The sequence below is a fragment of the Meles meles genome, chromosome 4 (genome assembly GCF_922984935.1).
Source record: "Meles meles chromosome 4, mMelMel3.1 paternal haplotype, whole genome shotgun sequence".
NCBI lineage: Eukaryota > Metazoa > Chordata > Mammalia > Carnivora > Mustelidae > Meles > Meles meles.
The window spans coordinates 153,213,828-153,237,066 of NC_060069.1; the positions used below are offsets into that span (position 1 = coordinate 153,213,828).

Consider the following 23,239-nt stretch of genomic DNA (forward strand, 5'->3'; position numbering starts at 1 on the left):
CCCAGAAGGTGGACGTGGGGCGGGGTTCCCGCTCGGCCCCCGGTCTGTGCCGCGCTCGGGGAGGCCGGCCGCAGAGCCCCGGGCCTGGGCCGAGCCGGGCGCCGCAGGCCGCGGGGAGCGGGGCGGGGGCGCGGCCCGCGCGGCTCGGGGCTCCGGGAAAGTCCCGCGGCCGCGGGGCGGGGCGGGGCGCGGCGGCCGGGCTGGGCTGTCCCGCCGCCCCGCGGCCGCGTCGCCGCTGCTCGGGAAGGGGCGGGCCCCGCGCGCCCTGCGCTCGCCATGGCCGCCGGGCGGCGACGTGAGCCGCTCGGCCGACCCCGCGCCGGGGCCGGGCCGCCCTGAGAGCCGCCGCGGAGCCTGCGGCGCCGGAGCCCCGGGCCATGCGGCCCCCGCCGCCGCCGCTGTCGCTCCTGTCGCTGCTGCTGCTGCTCGGCGGCCACGGCACCGCCGCGCCCCCGGCAGGTAGGCCGGGCCCGGGGAGGCGTCCTCCGCAGCGGGGGGGGCGACCCGAGGGGTGCCGCGCGCGGGGCAGGGGTCCGCGGGGAGCCCCGAGTGGAGGCGGAGCTGGCGCCAGGCCGCCGCGGGTGCGGGGCGTGGGCTGGACGGCCGGGAATCGCGCGCAGTCCCCGGGCGGGGAGCCCGCGGGCACCGGAGCGGCCGCGGGACGGCCGTCGCCCCTCCCGGCGACCCGGCCGCGGGTCACCGCTCCGACGCCGGAGACGCTGCCCCTGTTCCTGCGGGACTCGGGCCCCACGGCGGCCCCTCTTCTCCCGCCCCCGCGCCGCCGCTCCCCGCCGCCGAGTGCGGCCGAGCTCCGCGCGCCGCTCGGCGTGAACGAAGGGAAAGAGTGCGGGGCTCGGGAGAGGCCGCCTGTGCCGGCCGCGGGCTCCGCATCCTGGCCAGACTGACCGCGGCCCCTGCTTCCCCCGGCCTGAATTCGCAGCGGGGCCCAGGCTCGCTTCCTTCCTTGCAGCTGCGTGCGGCCCAGGTCAGCCGCAGGCTGGAAGTGTGACTCAGTCCGACTGGGGCTGGGGGTGTTTGAGAGTCCAGATGCTGCTTTTCCCAGGATCGGACAGGTGGGGCGGGGGGTGCAGCACTCAGGGCAGCACTCGGAAGTGCCCCGAACCCCGGTCGTGCTGGTGTTGGCGGCGGGGAGTCCAGGGAAAGACTTTGAATCCCAGCTCAGCTCCCGTCCAGACAGCCCCTTCCCTAGCCTCCTCCTTCCCTCGGACACTAACTGCCCGTACTTAGTACTTATCAGCCGAATCTAAAAACTCTGAGAAAAGAAAAGACCGCGACGAGGAGGGTGTTTTGCTGGTTCTTTCCCCGGGACAGACTGTCCCAGGTTGGGGAGCTCTTAAATAGTCTCAAGAAGGAAGAAGTTTTCACCCATGTGAAGCTCAGGGTGTGGGTTAGGTCTCTTTCTTCTGCCAGCATCACTTAGAAAGGCTCTTAAGTTCCACGGCTCCTTGATAAGGGGAGCCTTGCATGTGAGGCTGTGTTTTCTGTTGAGACAGATGGATTTGAATCCTGACTTCACTCCTCCCCAGTTTCAGGTCTTGAGCAATCTCTGTTCTGCCCTCCCCCGGCCTCCTTCAGTTGAAATCTGCGCTTTGGCAAAATGTTGGTAACTGCCTGAGCTGGGTGATGGGCATAGTGCTGGTCACTTTCTCCTAGCGCTACCCCTCACTAGTGGGGGGTCTCTGCAGCATTCAATATTTAGAAACTTTGCAGTTTGACATTGCCCAACACCTAAGGCCATGCCCCTCTTTCTAGTAATTTATCTTTTAGTCTTCTACCAAAGTTTGGGTTTGTGTGATGCATGAGAAATAAACTGGTGTGGGGGCCCCTGGGTGGCTCATTTGGTTAAGCATCAGACTCCTGATTTCAGCTCAAGTCATGAGATCAAGCCCCATGCCAGCTCCCCTGGGCGTGGAGCCAGCTTAAGATTCATTCTCATTCTCTCTCTCTCTCTCTCTCTCTCTCTCTCTCTCTCTCTCGGAGTGCCTGGGTGGCTCAGTCATTAAGCATCTGCCTTTGGCTCCAGTAGTGATCCCAGGGTCCTGGTATGGAGCCCTGCATGGGGCTCCCTGCTTGGCAGGAGGCCTGCTTCTCCTTCTCCCACTTGCCCTGCTTGTGTTCCCTCTCTCGCTGTCTCTCTGTCAAATAAATAAATAAAATCTTTAGGGGAAAAAAAAGAGTCCCCTCTCCCTCTGTTGCTCCCCCGCCCCGAAAGGAAATAAAATGTCCTTCATCATAGATCCTTTGAAAAATAGCACCATGCTATACTAATCTGTTTTGTGACTACTTGAAATTTTTTTCATAATAAACTATTAGAAAAACTAACTGGGATATTTTTAGGAGAAACTATGTTAATCAAAGCACAGAGTGGAACTATTAATGACTAACAAGAGAAAAATTTCCATGCTTTTTCATAATTCACAAGTGTCCTTCAGTAATCATGAAATGGCTTTTACCGTCAGAAAAAAAAATAAGTATTGGAAACAAATTTTTAAAAAGGAAAACTTATAATATCTACCCCTTAGATGTGTTTCAGGGATAACATATGTAAAATATTGGACCTGATCTAAATTGTAGCGTAGGGGAGGAAAACTTTTCCTTTCTTGCCTTCTGGGTTCTTCGACTAATCTCATAATTAAGTTGACATGAGACAGAGTGACAGGAGAAAAACAGATTAAATTTTGTACCTATGGGAGCTAATAAAAATATGAGACTCGAAGAAGCGACCAAAGTTTGCACCTGTCCTACCTTTTAGATATAGAAATAGTGATTTGCAGAGATTTAACCAAACAATGGGGTTTGAGTTTGGGGTCACAAATTAATGAGGAAGTAACCAAGTTTGTTTATACAACTTTCTCAGCCTCGAATTCCATCTCTGAGTCAAGAATTCCATCTCTGAGTCAAGACGCACTTTGCCCTCCTGGTATAGGGAGGACGCCATCACAAGAGAGATTCGGTTCCTGCTTTCAGGGGAAAAAAGAAAAAGTCAGAATGTCCTTCTTGCACTGACTGTTTTTTTGAGTAACTTTAATTCCAAATAATGAAAATGTAAAAAAAAAAAAAAAAAAACCAACATGCCAAAGTAACATATTTTGGGGTGGCTTATTTTGGTCCCTTCAGTAGTAATGCTTTAAGCAGTGGCCGTTTGCTTTAGATAAAAAATTAATCAACCCCACTACAGTGCAGTAAATCAACCGTCTCTCTGACCATCGACCTGAACGTTGAAGAATTGAGGCTTTTCTTTGTATTCCCACCTGCTGCTTAGTTTGGTAGTAGGTTGGAAAGGCACTTGTGCCATAGAATTTTGTCCCCATGATTTGCTGGCTTGACCATCCAAAGCTTCTGATGCACCGAGAGACCTCTGAGAAAGACAGTAAATGCCCCAAAACAGGAACCATTGCAAATGAAGTTGCATTAAGCAACTCTTTTCTTTTAAGATTTATTTATTTGAGAGAGAGCGTGCAGGGGGAGGGGCAGAGGGAAAGAGAGAAAGAGAGAAGCGGACTCCCCGCTGAGCACAGAACCCAACATAGGACTCCATCTCACAACCCTGAGATGGTGACCTGAGCCCAGATCAAAAGTTGGGTGCTTAACTGACTGAGCCACCCAGACGGTCCCGCAGCAAGTAACTCTTGTCTGCCTATCCGCTCAACAGTCGAAACTACTAAGCGGCTGTCATGTTTTGGGGCAAACTGAAAATGATAGTAATAGCGTTTATTAGGCCACTTTTTTAGGTCAGACAAGGTTTTGTAAACATTCACTGTCTTTCTTTTCCCCACCATTCTTTTCAAGTGGAAAAGAGCCCCATATAATCTCAAGGAGACAAAACTGACCTTTATAGGAGGGGACAAATGGTCTGGGCAAGTAAACTGATGTCATGTCTAGGACTTACGCACCAGAGCAACTTGCTGGTTACGGCTGAGGGTTCGGGGAATGGTTTTTGACGTCTCCTCACCTGCAAGGTCATGGACGTTCATCATAACACCCCATCCATGGGAGGATCCTGAAGGATCTTTGGATGTCAAGATTAAATAATTAATTTTAGTGTGAATTTATTTTAACGTACCTTATTTTATTCTGTGTGTGTGATGTGTTGGGCTTTTTTGAAGATGTTATTCATTGTATTTGAGACAGAGAGAGCGAGAGGGAGAGAGCATGAGTGGGGATGGGCGAAGGATAGAGAAAGAGAGAGAAGCAGACTCCCCGCTGAGCGGGGAGCTCCGTGTGGGACTCGATCCCAGGACCCTGAGGTCATGACCCGAGCCGAAGGCAGGCGCTTAACCGACTGAGCCGCCCAGATGCCCCTCTGTGTGTGATGTATGTTAACCAAACTATCTTTCTGAGACCCAGGCTAGCCTTTACTTAAATAAAAAATTTATTAAATAAAAAATTTTCTTAAAAAAAAAATAAAGTCTCAAATGCCTGGATCCAGGCTGGATCCGAGGTCAAGGGCAGGGCAGGAAGGGGGCACAGGAGTTGCTCTAGCTGTGAGTGGCAGAGAATACGGTTCACACGGGTGATCCATACGTCATCTCTTCATACCGTGAGTAGCTTGTGAGTGATGCCCACATAGACCACGGAGAGGGAAGGGACTGGAACTGTGTACACCCTACGATTACTATGAACTTCTGTCTCGTAAGAGCTGGGGTGTCATTAAAGCCCTGGTGTCCACCTCCAGGGACCGCCTTACTTCCTGGTGTTGTAACAAATCACCCCCATTTGAGTGCCTTCAAACAACACGTAAGTGGTGCCTTTTACACGAGAGAATGTATTGTCTTACAAGCTCCGGAGGTCAGAAGTCAGATGCTGGTTCCACTGGGCTAAACTCAAGGTGTCCGTAGGGATGCATTCTTTTCTGGAAGCTCTAGGGGGAGAATCGTTGCCTTGCCTCCTCCAGCTTCTGGAGAAATGCCGTTGTGATGACGTTGGGTCCACCCAGCTATTTCTGGATAAGCTCCCTATTTTAAGGTCTGATGAGGAACCTAAATTCCATCTACAGCCTCCATTCCCCTTTGCCATGAAACCTAATATAGTCACAGGACACAGATATCTTTGGGGTAGGGGCGCTATTCTGCCTGCGTCAAGGGCAGACCATCAATACGTGCTCAGTGCGGGGCTCGGTGCCCCGTCGCGGGTCCCTGAAGATGGGGTCTGGGTGACCGGGTGCTGCCCGCCACCTGCACAGGCAGCTGTGCCATGAGGAATCGGGACATCCTGAAATAGTCACGTCTTAGAAATTTACTCAAACAGCAGCGTCTGATTTGCCTTTCATCTGCTGTCTTGCGCGTGCCCCTCGCTCCAGCTCCGGGAGAGAGAGCATCGTTCCACGATTCAGGAGGAAACCGAGGCTCAGCTGGGGTGTCGGCAGGACCTGTGGCTGTAGGTCACAGGATCAGGATTTCAGCCTAAGCCCTTTGTCCATAAGTTCTGTTCTCCTTCTGCTGAGCCCTTGCAGACACGTTGGACAGCAGGCACCATGACCCTAGATATGCTGACTCTTTGGAGCCGAGCAGATAGGTCACAGCGCAGAGCTGTCCACCCACGCCCTGCCGCAGCAGAAACCAGACAAGAGGGAGGAACTTGAGCATAAAGCAAGGAAGGAAAAAGGGAACCTAAGCTCTGCCTGGTTTTCGAGTGGGCGAACGCAACGCTGAGGACCAGAAATCAGTTATGTAATCTCTGAAGGCAAGCCGGCTGCTGGGCTGCGGGCCAGTCACTCCCCGGATCTGGAGTGCCTGCTCTTCCAGGCAGGGGGGATAAACAAGTCCCCTGATCCAACAACGCCCAGCCTTCCCAGAGCTGCCCACTCTCGTGTTCAAGTGTACCGCCGATAAACCGTTAGCAATGCGGAGAGGCACGGGCCACAAGGTGCTCACCCTGTCCTCAGCCCCACGCATAAAACGAACTCATTCTCTCCTCATAACGGCACTGCGAAGTCTGTACTGCACCCATTTTACAGATGAGATAGCCGAGGCACAAAGAAGTTAAACAACTTGCCCAAGGTCCTAAGGAGCACGCAGCTTTGAACTCAGGCAGTCTAGTTCTGGAATCCATGCTCCTAAGCACCGTGGTGTAAACAAAGGACCCAGGTGATAACCTAGCACCACGCGGATGAGTCAGGCAGGGACAGGGACCCCCGCGCCCTGGGCGTTTTACACAGGAAACCACTCTAGTGAGAGCAGAGACCTGAAGGGAGTAGGGGAGAAAGCTGTGGTATAAGGGGAAAGAAGGTTCCAGAGAAGGAGCCGCAGGGGCAGGTTCTGAGTTTCCCAGGAACAAGGAGGGCCCCATGAGGGCCGTGGTGCAGGGGCGAGGCAGTTCAAGGACGGGCCTTCCTAGAGGTGCAGAGGGCAATGTGATGAGGCAGGAGCTAATGAGTGGGCAGTCTTCGGTGCTTCATTGTGAAACCCTCGGTTTTAAGACTTGTTATCGCCTCTGAATGTGGTAAGACAGGGGATTCCAGGAAAGTCAAATGTCAGAGTAAAACTGCGAGTCAGCTCCCCACACGTCGGGAAAATGAAAGCTGAAGGACGTAGAGGGCCCATCTGGAGACTCCCAAGTTTACGGGGAAGCCTTTCTTCTGGTCCACCTGTCGTTTGGGTGGACCCGCCCTTCTTCCTCGAGCCCTTGGTGCTTCCTTCCTTAGCTGAATGTCTGGATCTTGGAGATCCGGGTACCAGGAGATGGTTCCTCCCCAGAGATGGGGGCATGGTGAAGGACACCATGGCAGGCAAGATAATGGTCCCCAAAGATGTCCACATCCTAAGCCCCAGAACCTGTGGCTGCGTGACCTCGCAGGTGTGACCAGGGGTCCTGAGATGGCAAGATGACCCCAGATGGTAGGGCTCCGTGGTCCCAGTGTCATCACAAGGGTCCTCAAAAGATGGGAGAGGCAGGTAAAAGAGTCAGACCAGGGTGGTGACAGCATGAAAGAGAATCGGCCTGGTCTCTTCAACACATGGTCCTGGGGAAACTGGACAGCCACATGCAGAAGAATGAAACCGGACCCGAAGCTTTCTCACACCATATGCCAAGATAAGCTCAAAATGGATGAAAGACCTAAATGTGAGACAGGAATCCATCAGAATCCTAGAGGAGAGCACAGACAGCACCCTCTTCGACCTCAGCCACAGCAACTCCTTGCTAGACACGTCTTCAAAGGCGAGGGAAACAAAAGCAAAAGTGAACTATTGGGACTTCATCAAGATAAAAAACTGCACAGCAAAGGAAACACACGACAAAACCAAAAGGCAGCCTCCGGAATGGGAAAAGATATTTGCAAATGACATAGCTGATAATAGGCTGGTATCTAAAATCTATAAAGAACTTACCAAACTGAACACCCAAAAAACAAATAATCCAGTTAAGAAATGGGCAGAGGACAGGAACAGACATTTCTGCAAAGAAGACATCCAAACGGCCAACAGATACATGAAAAATGCTGCACATCCCCTGGCATCAGGGAAATACAAATCAAAACCACAGTGACATACCCCCTCACACAGTCAGAATGGCTACAATTACCAACACAGCGGATGACAGATGCTGGCGAGGGTGCAGGGAAAGGGGACCCCTCCTCCACTGTTGGTGGGAACGCCAGCTGGCGCAGCCGTTCTGGAAAACAGCATAGAAGTTCCTCAGAAAGTTAAAAATAGAGGGGCACCTGAGTGACTCAGTCGGCTGAGCACCAGCTCTTGATTTTTGGCTCAGGTCATGACTTCAGGGTCGTGAGATCGAGCCCCGAGTCGGGCTCCGAGCTGCAGTCTGCTTGGGATTCTCTCTCTCCCTGACCCTCTGCTCTCTCTCTCCAATAAATAAATAAATAAATAAATAAATAAATAAATAAATAAAAATTTTTTTAAGTGAAAAATAGAACTACCCTGTGGTCCAGCAGTTGCACCACTGTTTAGCCGAAGGGTACAAAAATACAGATTCTTATGGGCACAGTGTTCCTAGAGGCACAGTGGCAGCAATAACCAGACGGTACGGAGAGCCCAAATGTCCACCCGCTGAGGAATGGGCGGAGAAGACGGGGTCTGTGTATGCGGTGCAATGTCACTCCGCCATCCCGAAGAATGGAATCGTGCCCTTGGCAGCAATGTGGATCTAGCTGCAGTGCGTGATGCTAAGGGAAAGAAGTCAGAGAAAGACAAACACCGTGTGACGTCACTCATGTGGCCTTTAAGAAACAAAACAGATGAACACGGGGGAAGAAAAAAGAGAGAAAAAAACCCAAAGCATCGGAGACTCTGAATAATGGAGAACAAACTGAGGGTTCGTGGAGGGAGGTGGGTTGGGGATGGGCTCGGTGGGGGATGGGCCTGTGTTGTGATGAGCGCTGAGTGTTTTACGTAAGTGATGAATCACTGGATTCTACTGCGGAAACCAATACAGTAAACACTGTATGTTCACTAACCAGAACTTAAATATTATTTTTTTAAAGATTTTATGTATTTATTTGACAGAGATCACAGGCAGGCAGAGAGGGGGAGTGGGAAGCAGGCTCCCTGCTGAGCAGAGAACCCAATGCAGGGCCCTGGGATCATGACCTGAGCCGAAGGCAGAGGCTTTAACCCACTGAGCCACCCAGGCGCCCATGGAACTTAAATATTTAAAAAGGGTTAAGTGTCTGATTCCTGATTTCGGCTCAGGTTGTGATCTCAGGGTTCTTGGGATCAAACCCATGTCAGGCTCTGGGCTCAAGGCAGAGTCTGCTTGGGTTTCCCTCTCCTCTCCTTCTGCCCCACCTGCTCTTGCTCTCTCCCTCGCTCTCTAAAATAAATGACTAAATCTTCAAAAAAAAAAATTTTAGAAAAATAAGTAAATAAATGGGTAGTCACTTAATAAAAGAGAGAGAGAAAAGGAATCCACCCACTGTTGCCAGGGGGTAGGAGTCAGAGCCAAAGAATGTGGGCTGCTTCTAGAAGCTGGACGAGGCAAGGAGCCATTTCTGCCCCAGAGCTTCCAGAAGGGGCCCAGCCCTGCCAACACCTAGACGCTACCCCAGGGAGAGCAGTTTCAGACTTCTGATCTCCAGAACCGTACGCTATGGAGCTGGGTTGTTTTAAGACATTGAATCGGCGCCGCCTCATCTCAGCATCCATGGCAAACTGCAGGTCTCTGACTCGGCTGAGCGCGGGGCCCTAAGGAAGTCCTCCCCGCGCGGGGCGCTGTCCGGTGCTCACTGTGCTCCGGGGTCTGTGCACCACGCACAGCAGCCGCGGGGAGCGAGCTGGGCCTGCCCAGCACAGCCTCCTTCCAGGCATCCCCAGCCTGCCTGCCTTTGGCCCTCGTGCAAATTGGCAGAGGTGCTGGTTGGCCGGTTGAATAAGGATTATTCTGGGGGCGCCTGGGTGGCTCAGTGGGTTAAAGCCTCTGCCTTCGGCTCAGGTCATGATCCCAGGGTCCTGGGATCGAGCCCCGCATTGGGTTCTCTGCTCCGCGGGGAGCCTGCTTCCTCCTCTCTCTCTGCCTGCCTCCCTGCCTAGTTGTGATCTCTCTCTGTCAAATAAAGTATTTAAAAAAAATTATTCTGGAACTGAGGCCCACCGGAGCTCGGGGCTGTGGAGACAGCAGGCATTCTGGAGGTAAGCAAGTGGCCCCGACTCTTGGTAGCACATCGTTCAGAGGAAGAGCCAGGCAGATACCGCTCTTCGGGATGGGATGCGTTTCCCGAAAACACACGGTTTGAATTTCCCGCTCCAAATTCTGGAACAGCACGTTTTTCAAAACCCTTCTTTCCGCCTCCTGGGCGTTGGTCACTCATCTTCCCATCTCAGAGAACGGCCCGTTAGGATCATGTTTTCTTGCAAGAGAAGAGCCTGTGGTAGTTGTGGTCCCCAGCCCAGTCCAGGTCACCCCAGGAGGGCAGCTCTGACCTTGGCGGTAGCTCCCCGGGACGGGTGTGATTTGCTGTTTGTAGCCCTTCAGCCTTCACTGTGCCTGAGAATCAGCTGGGAAGCTTGTTGGAGATGTGGATTTCTTGGGCTGGGGGTGGGGGGTGGGCTGGGGGGCTGTGCTTTAAGCAGGACCTTGGCGACTATGATACTGGGGGTCCTTGAGGAACACCGCAACCCTTATGAAGCCCAGAGGACATGTCTCACCCTCCATGTGCCTTTGGGCTTTGCACACCTGGTTTGGGGCTTGCACATGTGAGTGTGTGTGCGTGTGCATGGAGGTTTACCAGACGCTCTGTCGGTACAAACGCACGTCTGGAACTAAGGCTAGTCTGGGGCCAATGCTCGTCACGCGGCCACCAACTCAGCGTTCACCTACAGACAGTACAGCTGTTTACCCCTTGCTCCTGAAGAAGACCGTGAGCCCAGACTGTCAAGTTCGCCTGCCCAGCCACACGTGCTTATCCGGGATAGAGCATGCATTCCAGTGGAGCTGGACTCTGGCACCCGGGCCCCGTTCCTAAGAACTGCAACCTGCCGGCCCCCGGCCTCTCTCTCCCACTGGCTGTGTCGCTGGTGCCGGGCTTAGTCCAAGGCCAGGGCGAGGGAACGTGCGTCAGGCAATAACCATTTCTGCACTTGGACAGAAACGGAGTCGTGCGTTTAAATATTGTTGTAATCCGATATTTCTCTCTCAACCCTCCCCCCTTTTCTCTCTCCCTTCTGTCCCCTTCTCTTACTCCCTGCCCCTTTCAAGACTCTCTCTCCCAGCTGCCAACTCCTCGAAACCCGAAGGTTCACCTGTACAACGCCGAGCAGGTTCTGACTTGGGAGCCGGGGTCCCTGAGCAATGACAGCAGGCCGGTGGTCTACCAGGTGCAGTACAAATAGTAAGCCGGATCCTTCTGTTGGCATCCTTGTGGGAAGGGGTGCGGGGAGCCCCGGGGCCAGTGGCTCCGGCTTGCCTCTTGGCAGGATTGCCGGCAAATCCACTGGAAACAGGTATTTCTCTTGTACTTTTAAAATCTCCAGGACAGAGACTTCACAACTCCCATTCGTGCGAAGGCTTAAACGGTATTGGTGTCGCAGAGACTGGGCTGCCTACTACCTACGGGGCTTCTTAGTTGGGGGCGACTTTTCTCTCTTTGGGTTCGGGAGAGGTTTGTAGAAGAGGGCTTCCTGTCTTGAAAGGGCAGGAGGCACCTTGTAGCCTTCATCTTCCTCAAGTTTGAAATATCTGGTTTATCCAACTTTACAGGCCAGATTTGGCCTACTAAGGAATGTATTCACTCAGTCGCTACTAATTCTCAGTCTCTAAAAGGGGTTTTCCCATTTCACACGTTCTTCTGGCCCCTCATTCTCTCTCTCTCACCGGCTTTCACACTTTCTCATCCCTTGGTGTACAACAGAAACACACAGGGGAAGAAGTAAGACAGAATCGAAGTCCTCAGTGGTTACGTGTTTACCGTGTTACAGAGGCTAAGAGAAGACGAAGTTAAAATTATTGGCCAAGTCGTTTTGTATTATCAGTCACACAAAATGTAAGGAAATGGTAGTGCTCTGTGCCTGGGAGAGTGTGGTTGATGGAGATCGTGCTGGGCGAGAGGGTGAGTTAGTCCAGCCCTCCGCCCGCAGCGTTAGCCACTGGACAGCTCAAGTCACAGAAATGCCCGCGTTACTTTCCCCCTACGCCGGTGATACAAGCTCCCATCAGAAAAAGATAAAGAAATGGGGTGCCCAGGTGGTTCAGTCGTTTAAGCATCAGACTCCTGGTTTCAGCTCAGACATGATCTCCTGGTTGTGGGATCAAGCCCCCTGTCAGGCTCTCAGAGTGGAATCTGCTTCGGATTCTCTCTCCCTCTCCCTCTCACCCACGTGCGCTCTTTCTCTCTCAAATAAATAAATAAGATCTTTAAAAAAGGAAGAAAAAACCACTCATATTCATGAAGATAGATAGACATTGAAGTATACATTCATGTCCATCAGCAGAAAAATGCCAAATTGTGTCATGTTAACTAGTTGTTGAACATTCGGGAACTATTAAAAAGGATAATCTGGTAGCGGTTGCAACTGTGTAAAATCTGGACCATATCTGTGATCAAGAACAGGGAAGGAACCTGGAAAAATTACAGGCACTTAATTTGTAAGAGGAGCACGTTTCCAGATGACTTCGTTTTCACCTTTGAATGTCCATTGTAACATTCGCTAAATAAGAATAGATTCTAAACCAGGGTTTAGGGGTTATGTTTGAATTACATTTAGCTGTTCCTCAAGTAAGTACCAAGTAATGTATAGTAAGCGGACAGGTCCACAAGGAGCAGCTACATGATTTGTGGGTCCAGCACAAAATGAAAATGGTGCGAGGCCCCTTGCTCAGAATTCCTGAGAATTTCAAGATGGCGGCAGCCACGCATCAAACTGAGTGACTCCTCAGAGTGGGGCTTTGGGCCCTGCACGGGTCCTGTGCCCACGAAGCTTGCCCCACTCAGCACTCAGTCAACACGGTATAGTAGAACTAAATAAGATTTCGGTGACAGGAAGTCACAGCTCATACCCTGACTAGCATTCCTTAGCCTTGAAGGGGGAAGTGCATCTGTGGGTCGACAGAGCGCCAGGAGATAGTGGAAATATTCCTTAAAGCCTTTGACGGTTTCCTTTCCCAGACTAACATGTTTATTAACTTCATTTCCTTTTTGGAAAGCACTTTGGAGATGGTTTTTTCAGGATAGAAGATGGTTCTAATAAAAGAAACAAAGGATGGGCTGAATGTGAACGTCTTTCTTTGGAAAAGTTGAGGGGTAACGAGAAACTGAAACCCGGGCTGGTCTTGTTTTCTTTTCCAGTCACAAATCTGATGAGAGGACGCCCTTTGCTCTTGTTTTGTTTTCAGAGACTTTTACATGTTTGGGACGGTTTAGTGACATGAAATAATCATTTTGAGGCTTGTGGGACTTAAAACTTTTCCATCCTATCTCTCTACAGCAAAGCATTACTGTAATTAGAAATTAAGGTGCCTGTTTTCTGGTAGTACAGTAGCCAAAGCCAAATTACACTGAGAACTGTGGGAAATTTTCAGGTTTAAATCAGGGGTTGTAGTGAGTGTGGCCTTCGTGCTGGGTTGGACCCACAGTGTTTAATTTTTTTTTTCATTTAGTCCCGACATTAAAAAATCTGGAGATTTCACTTTTAAAAAACTTAACCTGAGGGGGCGCCTGGGTGGCTCAGTGTGTTAAGGCCTCTGCCTTCGGCTCAGGCCTGGGATCGAGCCCCACATCGGGCTCTCTGCTCCGTGGGGAGCCTGCTTCCTCCTCTCTCTCTGCCTGCCTCTCTGCCTACATGTGATTTCTCTCTGTCAAATAAATAAGATATTAAAAAAAAAAAACTTAACCTGACCAACCCAGTCTTCCGCAACATTTTTTAATTCCTTTTTTTTCTGATTTTAACAACAACACATGTTCTTTACAAAAAGGCTACAACACCCAGACATGTAGAAAGAATAAAATTAAAACAACCTAGTGCTTTATAGCCCAAGAATAATGCCTATTCTCCTTCTGGCATATTTCTCTCTGGACTTTTTTTCTAAATGCATGCACTTGGTTTGAAAATGTGCCCGTGTATGCGTAAAAATGAAACAGAACTGGGGTTATGCCTTTAGGTACTGTTTCCTTTTTTTTTTTTAAACCAAATGTAGTTGACTGTGAGCCTCGTGATCTCCTAGTGCTCTCTGTGTAAACATTTGTACCACTTGTTTTATTAGAGGGTGCCTCACACATGCTATATTCAACGCTTCCCCACTCGCAGGTGTAGATGGTCACCAGCCTGTGTCCTCATACATAAATTGTCTGATTGTTTTCGTGTATTTGGAGCAGAGGAATTGCTGGGACCCTTGCCATTTTTGGAAGTGATGTAATAGAGACTGAACACTGAAGCCCGCAGCTGCCCAGGTGTGGAACAAGTGATTTACATGGTGCTTTCGGGGCCCCAGGTCCCGGCTCAGGCACTTTCCTAATGTCAGCTCGTTCGACCTTCATGGTCCCTTGGAGGCAAATACCATCATTTATCCCCATTTTATAGATAAGGGGACAAAGGAGCAGAAAAGTGAAGTAACTGGGATTTGAACCCAGGCGATCTGGCTCCAGAGTCCGTGTGTTCAGCTGCTGTGCGGTGCTCCCTCTCATGGTGCTCCCTCTCATGACGAGGGCTGCTTTCACAATGAGAAAACTCAGGGACAGAGGCAGCCCATGCTGGACACATGGTGAGGAGGAGCCAGGGGGACTCTCGGGGTGAGACTCAAACCACACACACCCCCACCTCTACCCCGCAGACCCGCACCCCTGCACTCAGGCCCTAGGAGGCCAGAGTCTGGCAGCGGGTGGGGCCACCGTCTCCAGGCTGCGCCCATTGAAGTGCCACGAACATCCCCTCATTCCCCGGGTGTGTGAAGACAAGGTTTGCGAAGACAAAGCGATATGGCCTCCCAAACGCAGCTTCCTTTTCCTCTCTTCCCCCCTGAAATTGCTGTCTTGTGTCAGCTGTCATTTAAATTCGGATGGTTTGTCCCTCTTCAGACCCCTTTGTGGAGAACCGTTTTTCAAAAGCAGTTCTGAGGCAGGGCCAAGTGCGGAGGAGAGGGGAGGATGGGGAACAGGAGCGGTCCAGTCCCTGCTGAATGGGGAAATGACCTTTGAAATGTAGGGAGCCTTTTGCCCAAGTTCAGCAGCTGGGATCTCTGGGGAGAAGGTTAGAGTATCTCTAAGTATCTGTGTTAACTGTTTAAAGATCACTTACCCCTTCTGAGGTGCCTGGTTGGCTCACTGGGTTGGGCCTCTGCCTTCGGCTCGGGTTGTGATCTCCGGGTCCTGGGATCAAGTCCCACATCGGGTTCTCTGCTCAGCGGGGAGCCTGCTTCCCTCTCTCTCTCTGCCTGCCTCTCTGCCTACTTGTGATCTCTGTCTGTCAAATAAATAAAATTAAAAAAAAAAAGATCACTTACCCCTTCTGAAGTGCACCCCCAATCTAAGACCGGGGGTGCCTGTGGTTGGGGACCCCTCTCCCCAGTAGGGTCTGGCCCTGGGGCTTGGTGGCAGTCCACAGAAGCCATGGCCACACATCTTGAAGTGGACTTCATCTTGCCACTTGCCACTTTGCCAGAAGAGTTTCCGGTCAGGGTCCGAGGTACACTTAGAAGCACGTGTGGTGTGTGTAAGACAGTGGCTGTGATCTCCAGCCTCCTCACTTCTGTCTCCCCCGCCTCGCTTTCTAGGCGAGAGCCTCTGTGGGGGGGCAAAGCGTGCCTCTACAGAGCACACTGCCTACTGCCCCCCGCTGAGGTCTCTAGCAGCCACCTCCCTGGTTTTCCTCAAGTCTGTCACCTAAGAACAGAGGTCAGAGCTGTCATTTACAAGAACACGTGCCCTTGTATTAAGCAGGGTTTTCTTATGGGTGACGCAGACTTTAAATGGGCAGCTATGGGGTAAAAAGAACTCCAACTAGCAGGAAGCATGAGTGGGGTCTGTAGGAACACCGTAGCTTTCCTAAAGATGTCAACTGCAGGGGCTGAGCTTGAAGAATTAAAATCAGTTGCAGGACTGAATGGGAAAAATCTAAGAAGAGACTTGCATCCAGAATATATAAAGAACTCTTACAACTAAACAATTAAAGACAACTCTGTTAAAATACAGAGTGGGGGGGGGGGGTGCCTGGGTGGCTCAGTGGGTTAAAGCCTCTGCCTTCGGCTCAGGTCATGATCTCAGGGTCCTGGGATCGAGCCTCACATTGGACTCTCTGCTCAACGGGGAGTCTGCTTCCTCCTCTCTGCCTGCCTCCCTGGTGCTTGTGATCTCTGTCTGTCAAATAAATAAATAAAATCTTTAAAAAAAATACAGAGAAAGGGTTTGAGTAGACAGTTCTCCAAAGAAGATATACAAATAGCCAATAAATACATAAAAAGATGCCCAACATCAATATTCATCAGAGAAATGCAAATTTGAAATCACAGGGACATACCACAGCACAGAATGGCTATAATAAAAAAAGGCATAATGACAAGTGTCGGTGAGGATGCGGAGAAATGGGAACCCTCATACGTTGCAGGTGGGAATGTAAAATGGTACAGCCACTTGGGAAGGCAGTTAAGAGTAAGAGTTATGGTATCACCCATCAGTTCCCCTCCTAGGTATTTCCCCCAGAGAATTGAAAGGTTATGTCCGCAAAGAAACTTGCACGTGAATATTTCTTAGTGTTACTCACAGCAGCCAAAAATTGGGAACAACCGACATGACCATAAACAGGTGAATGGAGAAACAAATGTCCTATAAGCATCATGCATCACATCTGAAAACATGCTACATGGAAAGAGCAGATCAGAAAAGACCATGCGGTTCTGAGCCCATTTGTAGGAGGTGTCCAAAAGAGGCAAACCCTTAGAAACTGAAAGGAGAGACGATTAATGGTCGCCTAGGGCTTAGGGGGTTTGGGGCAGAGTGGGGAGTGAGTGCTAATAGGTATGGGGTTTCCTTGGGGGATGATAAAAACGTCCTAAAATGGGTCATGGTGAAAGTTGCACAACCCCGTGAATCTCCTGAAAGTCATTGGTTGCGCACTTTCACTGGGGTGGATTCTTTGATCTGCAACTTGTGTCTCAGGAAAGCTGCTTTAAAAAAAAAAAAAAAATCCGCTTGACAGAAGAGTGAAATCCACAAAGTGAAAACCTTTTTTCCTTTGCAGCTTCTCTGGCAGTAGGTGGTATGACGCCAACGACTTAGGTATGAACTGTATGAACCTCACCAAGCCCGAGTGTAACTTCACCCCGAGCAGCCTCTCAACGGGTTTCCCACCACATTTCAACATCTCTCTACGCGTCCGAGCCAAGCTGGAGGACCTGGTTTCCCCTTGGCTGACAGTGCCTTGGTTCCTGTCCTGTTGGAATGGTAAGAGAACTTGGCTCTAAAACTTCCTTTATTGTTCAGGCTTTCTTCACTTTCCTCCTCGCTGAGCCGTGCGGACTCCACGCTCCCCAGTCCTGTCTCTTGCTCCGCAGGGCCACTGAACAGGTGAGTGTGGTGGTTGAACCCACATACTGAGCATGGAGGCTGGCACTAGAGGAGTGTGAGTTGCTAAGACCAGGGGCTGGGAAGCCACAGCCTGTCGGCCACATCCGGCCCGCCAACCTGTTGTTGCAAATAAAGTTTTATTAGAACACAGTTTCACCGTCTGTTAATAATGTATGGTCTGTGGATGCTTTCAAGCTACAGCAGTTCAAGCTTTCAAGCCGCAGTCACAACAGCGATTGCTTGGCCCGCGAAGCCCGATTTACTAGGGTGCTTTACCAAAAAAAGCTCGTTGACCTCTGGGCTGGATGGGACATATTGGCTTCACTGATCACCCCCCTTTCTTCCGGCACAACTTCCTTTATGTTTAAGAAAGACTTTCATTCAGCCTCGAACAGTGCCTGGCTCGTGGTGGATATGCCGTGGAGCTTGGTTGAATGAGCATATGTGCTCCAAGAAATCGGAAGGGGGCGTAAGAACGGACAGATTCTAGTTTGTACTTCGCTCCTTCTGTGATTCATTTCCCACATGGTCAGCTGTGTCCCAGTGCCCCAGTGTTCATGGTTTCGGCAAACTAAGCAGAGGAAGAAGACAGCTGAGGGAGTGTGGTCACGGTCTAGCTATTTGATGGACTAGTAAGCAATTACTGTTTGTTTATCTTAGGTCCTGTAATGGTATTTTATGTTTTTTAAGGGCGGGGCAGGAGGTCCTAGGCTTTAGAGACACATCCTGGAGTATTTACACATGAAATGATGTGGTGTTTGGGATTTTTCAAAATAATCCAGAGAGTGGGAGGGCGGAGGGCAAGGGGGATCAGAGGAACAAGATTGACCATGACCTCGCGTGGGTAAAAGTTGGGCGATGAGGACATGAGTTGTTATCGTGACCTTCCCTCTCTTTCCTACGTGTCTGAGAGTGTCTGCCATGGGAAGCTAGGAAGATGCACAGCTTGCATCAGATGGTGTGGGGGCGGGAAGAGAAGGCAGCGCAGTCCCCGCAGGCCAGGCAGTTACGCAGACAAGTCGTCTGTCCTTGCGTAGAGAACCAGCCCATAGCTGAGCTACGAAATGTCACCGAGCTGGGAATTAGTTAAGAGAAAAAGAAAAAGTGATGGTGGGCCCTGGCCCTGGTGCTGGAGAGGAACGGGCTTGGAAGCAGGCCCTGGCCCTGGTGCTGGAGAGGAACGGGCTTGGAAGCAGGCCCTGGCCCTGGTGCTGGAGAGGAACGGGCTTGGAAGCAGGGCCTGTTGCGACAGTCGCTGGTCCAGTGCCAGCCGTCAGCGGCTCCCGGTCCTCCCGGCCTGAGCGGGGCAGCGGTGTTCCCAGGTGTTCCCGGCTGGGCGGTCGTCCCCTGCCCTCACTTGCAAAGGCGGAGGCAAACGTGTCCTCAGAGCGATCGCGGGGTCCGGCAGTTGTGCACTTGGGGGGGCACAACCAACACGAGGATGAGCGTGTGTGCAGGGAGGAGGAGATGGCTGCCAGGGGCAGGCTGGCGGGGGTCATGTTGGCCTCGCTTCAAATCCCACCTCTGCCCCTTACTGGCTAGGACTCTGGGCACCTGCGATGACCTCCAGGCCTCTGTTTCTCCCTGTGGGAACGAAGATGACCTTCTGTGGCGGGTACCCAGAGCTGTGTGGACACGTGAAAGTCCACGTCGCCTGGTTTACAATGAGAGCTGGTCCGTGGAAGCCGCTGTCCGGAGTCACCCGCGGATAATCGAGACTCCCTTCCGTGTGTTGAGAGAAGGCGGATCATTTCCCCCTCAAAAGACGGGCTCATTTCCCCTCAAAAAGTGCTTCATTGATGGAAGAGGGCTGAGAGCCGCAGGCGTTTATTCACACTCTACATCAGACCCAAGAAACCCGTATCGTTACCCCTTGGCACTTGTCGCTTGGTACCAGACGCTGGATCCAGAACTCTCGAAGGGCAGCTCTCTCCACCCTGACCTTCCAGGGGACGAAATGACCGCCCAGGCTGGCACCCTAGCTTCCAGGCCCACCCTGCGTGGAAGTCACAGAAAAGTCTAGAGAACATCTTCCACCCACGGAGGTGGAAGACCTGAGGATAACGTGACTTCAGCCGGCGGCAGGGGGGTGGGGTGGGGAGGGGACCAGGCCGGCCAGGTCTCTGTGTAGGCCTAGTCCCTCCCCCACAGCCCATGACACCAGACGGCATGGCCGCACACCCCGCAGGGACCAGCCCCTTTCACCCAGAGTAGGGGGCACAACCAGATGCCAGGGCCTTGCCCAGCCGGGAGAGCCCAGGTGGGAGCGTGGAAGGCACGAACGGTCTCCAACACGCGACTGGCCACAGTGATCTGATCGGCTGCTCGTGTAGACGGCGCATGGATGGGCCGCTCGGAACTCATGGGTCCCAAGCTCTACACTCCGTCTGAGTGATTGTTTCGTACAAGAGGGAACCCTTCCTTCAGTGCGCTTCATGGTCCCGGGAACTCAGTGAAAAGCTTCGAGAAACAGACTTCCAATGGCAGCATCTCTCCGATACTATATTTAAACATGGTCTGTTTATAAATACCACTTTTGTTCATTTGTAAGGAAGTACGAATGTGTATTAAACACAAATCTGCAAAGGAGCCAGGTGGTAGGTAAGGGGAGCAAGATCCTGTCCCCCCTCCCCCTCTGCCTGAAGATCTGATCTGTGGGTAACCTTCCAGCTGCTTCTCTGGAAACCTGGTCACGGTGGCTGTTCGCCACGTTCCTAAGCAGCATCGCTTGTGGCAAAATGACCCCTGACTGAGAAGCTGCACCTCCCTGGGGCCCCTCCAGGGCCGTCGAGGGACCCGAGTCTTCGGCTGAATGCAGCAATTCTTGTAACTGCGCGTGGCCCTCGCGGGGACTCTGGAAACTTCCTGCGGTGTTGTCGTAAGAGATACTGGCTCTTGGGGCTTTGCGGCCTGGGAGGCTCCTGTACCGGCCTCTCGTGGGTCTCAGTCTGCAGGGAAGCCGTGTCCTGGGGTGGGGACTGGGCAGGGGGTGGGGGGTGAAGAGACTGGGTCTGGGCCAACACGTGGACAGAGGCAAGGGCCCTCCTGCCACCGACAAAAAGAAGTCCTGGTGCCATACTGTGGCCTTCCTGCCCCGTGACCTTCCACGTGAAGCTGGTGCCCAGACCAGCCTCTGGGAGTCCGCTGTGCCAGAACGCGATCTCACTGGATTTAAAAATGTGTGTGTGGGTGGGTGGGTGGGTGTGTGTGGGTGTGTGTACACACCATATACATACATAATAATCACGTGTGACAGGAGAAAATAAACCAAGACGAAATCAGAGAGGGACACAAACCATAAGAGCCTCTTGATCATGGGAAATAAACTGAGGGTTGCTGGGGCCGGGCGGGGGGGGTGGGCGATGGGGTAACTGGGGGGCGGGCGTGAAGGAGGGCACGTGACGTGATGAGCACCCAGTGTTGTGGGCACCGATGCATTGCTGACCTCCACCTCTGAAACTAGGAATGCACTAGATGTTAATTAACTGGATTCAAATTAAAAGATAAAATTAAAAATAAGATTAGATCTTGCATTATATATAAAATGTGTGTGTGTGTGTGTCTATACTTTTATATGTGTATATATATTGTGTTTGTGCCGTTACTCTGTTTCAGTTACCGTTGGGCCTCCTGAGAACATCTGGGTGACGCCGGGAGAAGCCTCCCTGATCATCAGGTTCTCCTCTCCCTTTCACATCCCTCCCGACCTGGGCTATTTCCAGTACTATGTCCATTACTGGGAAAAGGCAGGAATCCAAAAGGCAAGAGCATTTTTCTCCTTTTCTACATTTTTTCTACTTTGTTTTTCTTTTCTTTCCTTTGGACTTTCTGATACAGAAAAAAAAAATCAACTTGAAACTAGACAAGGAGGACAGAGCGTCCCCATGTTGCCTTTAGGGTCTGAGTCCTGATGAGCACCCGGTGAGCGGGTAATAAACTGAGCGGGTTTATTCCTCCCGCTCAAGACCCGAGCTTCTGTTCCCTATGCCGAGCCTTCCCTTCTGCCAGGTGGCTCCGAAGGCCCCTCTCTGCCTGACAGCACGCTAGTGCTGTTGTTCGGGGTGCACACAGAGCCCCTGGGGCACTCTAAAGTGTGGAGAAGGTTCTAGAAAGCCTGTTTCTACAACAAGGAGTCCACCCTGCTGTCTGTAGGGTTTATGTAAATTGCTGTGGTTTGGATGATTTGCAAAGAGAGCGCATACGAACAGGTGAAAAGTCTGCTGGGAGGAGACAGCACCTTCTAGGGAAGAGGACAGGGTGTGGGAAGGTTCCGGATGTCTGCGGATCTGCAAGCGCTGGGGTCCCTCAGGAATGCAAGAGGGGCTGCGGGGGCCCCGCGAGGCTGGCAGAGGTGGCGTCAGACCAGCAGGGCCTGGTCAGCCCTAGTAATACGAGGGAAGGTGCCTTCGGGGGTCCATGTGTCTGATTGTCCAAGCTACGCGTCAGGAGGTTTCATTATCTACGTGAGCTTCTGGGTTTCCGAAACTCAACAGTATTATAATTGTTTCGGTTTTTTGTTTGCCAGTTTTATTGTGGTATAACTGACATTCATCACTGCACAGGTTGAAGGGGTACAGCATAATGGTTTGGACTTACGTGTATTATGAAATGATTATAGTTTTTTGTAATGGTAAGAACTTATGTTAATCGAGAGCTTTCTTTGCGTGGGGCCCTGGACCACGCATTTTAGATACACATTTAGTCTTTGTCCCGAGCCGTGTCACAGAGAAGGAAACCAGCTGGTTGAGTAAGTTGCCCAGGGTCAGCAGCTGACAGCTAGCCACCAGCGCCGGGACATCTGAGCCCAGGGTCGGTGCTCTGCACTTTGTCTTTTGTTTTTTTAAGACTTTGTTTATTTGGCAGAGAGAGAGAAAGAGAGAGCACAAGCAGAGGGAGAGGGAGAAGCGGGCTCCCCACTGAGCAGGGAGCCCGATTTGGGGCTCGATCCCAGGACCCCGAGATTGTGACCTGAGCCAAAGGCAGATGTCTAACCAACTGAGCCCCCCAGGCGCCCCCATGCTCTGCGGATCTCCCCCCCGCCATAGTTCACACTTGTCCTTCCTCCCCATTTCTTCATGGTGAATCTTAAAACACTGAGGAAGGCAAAACTCCCTGAAGAGAGTAGACTCTTATCATATGAGGAAGAAGGAACTAACCATTTCCCTGAATCAAGAGGTCAAGGTCTGGCCAAGTGGAATGGAGAAGGCCTGGAAGATTCCAGAAGGGATTCCGCTTTCCCCCTTCCTACCTGAGCAGCTACACCTTGGACTTGTGATCAAAGATTCTAGGGCTCGAATGAGTGTGAGAGCCACCAAAATATCTGCATCCCAGCTGTGAGTCTGTGTCCCCAAAACCAGCCCTTGGATTTGCTGGAAGGACCCGCGGGACTTGGCATATGGTTGTAATCATGGCTATGATTCATTACAGAAGAAGGACACAAAGCAAAATCAGCAAAGGGAAGAGGAACATGGGCCAAACTCCAGAGGAAGGCAGGCACATGCTTCCAAGAACCTTCTCCGGAATGACTCAGACAGGACATAATTCCTCCAACAACAAACTGTGACAACGTGTGAAATGTTGTCTACCAGGGAAGCTTATCGGAAATTCCGTGCCCAAGGCTTTCACTGGAAATGCAGGCCCCTTCTCCTTAGCACAGATCAAAATTCCAGACTCCTAGAAGGAGAGCAGGTGTTCTGCACAAAAAACATTGTTTTTACTGTAAGCCACCAATATTACTTAGGGAATGGCGGGGCATTTCTGGATTCCAAGTTCCCAGGTGCCAGCTTTGGTTAGCCTGGCAAACAGGCCCTCCAAGGACAGCGGTCTCAGGTCTCTGCAGTCTTTGATTCTAAATTCTAGAAATGCCAACTGGCAGCTGAAATAAACCCCAGAGGAAGTTTATACTTAAAATGGCTTCGTGCGGTGGGGCGCCTGGATGGCGCAGTCGGTTAGGTGCCAGACTCTTAGTTTGGGCTCAGGTCTCGATCTCCAGGTTGTGAGATTGAGCCCTAGTAGGGCTCCACGCTGAATGGGGAATCTGCTTGCGATTCTCTCCATCTGCCCCTGCCCCTGCGTGCTCTCTCTCTCTTTCTCAAACAAATAAATAAATCTTTTTAAAAATTGCTTTATGGGGCATCACAAGCAAAAATCTTTCTCCTTTGCCCTGGCAGTCCCTCACATTAAACAGAAGGAAGAAAAATCATCTATGGTCCTACTATTCCTAAGTAAGGTGACTATTTTATATTTTTAAAAATAAGATGCTCTCTACATACT

General features: G+C 51.4%; 1 protein-coding gene across 2 annotated transcripts in view; it reads left to right on the plus strand.

Annotated features, from left to right (window-relative positions):
- Window positions 1-247: 247 nt before the first annotated feature.
- The window catches only part of IFNGR2 (interferon gamma receptor 2), a 28,697-nt gene continuing 5,705 nt past the window's right edge, over window positions 248-23,239 (plus strand). The window contains exons 1-4 of one of the 2 annotated variants that reach the window (XM_046002301.1): window positions 248-459; window positions 10,672-10,804; window positions 16,641-16,843; window positions 20,582-20,727. In XM_046002301.1, the coding sequence (XP_045858257.1) occupies window positions 378-459; window positions 10,672-10,804; window positions 16,641-16,843; window positions 20,582-20,727 (564 nt within the window). In that variant the 5' untranslated portion in view covers window positions 248-377. Of the gene's footprint in view, window positions 460-10,671; window positions 10,805-16,640; window positions 16,844-20,581; window positions 20,728-23,239 lie in introns of those variants that run through there. The other variant, XM_046002302.1, reaches the window with a different exon arrangement.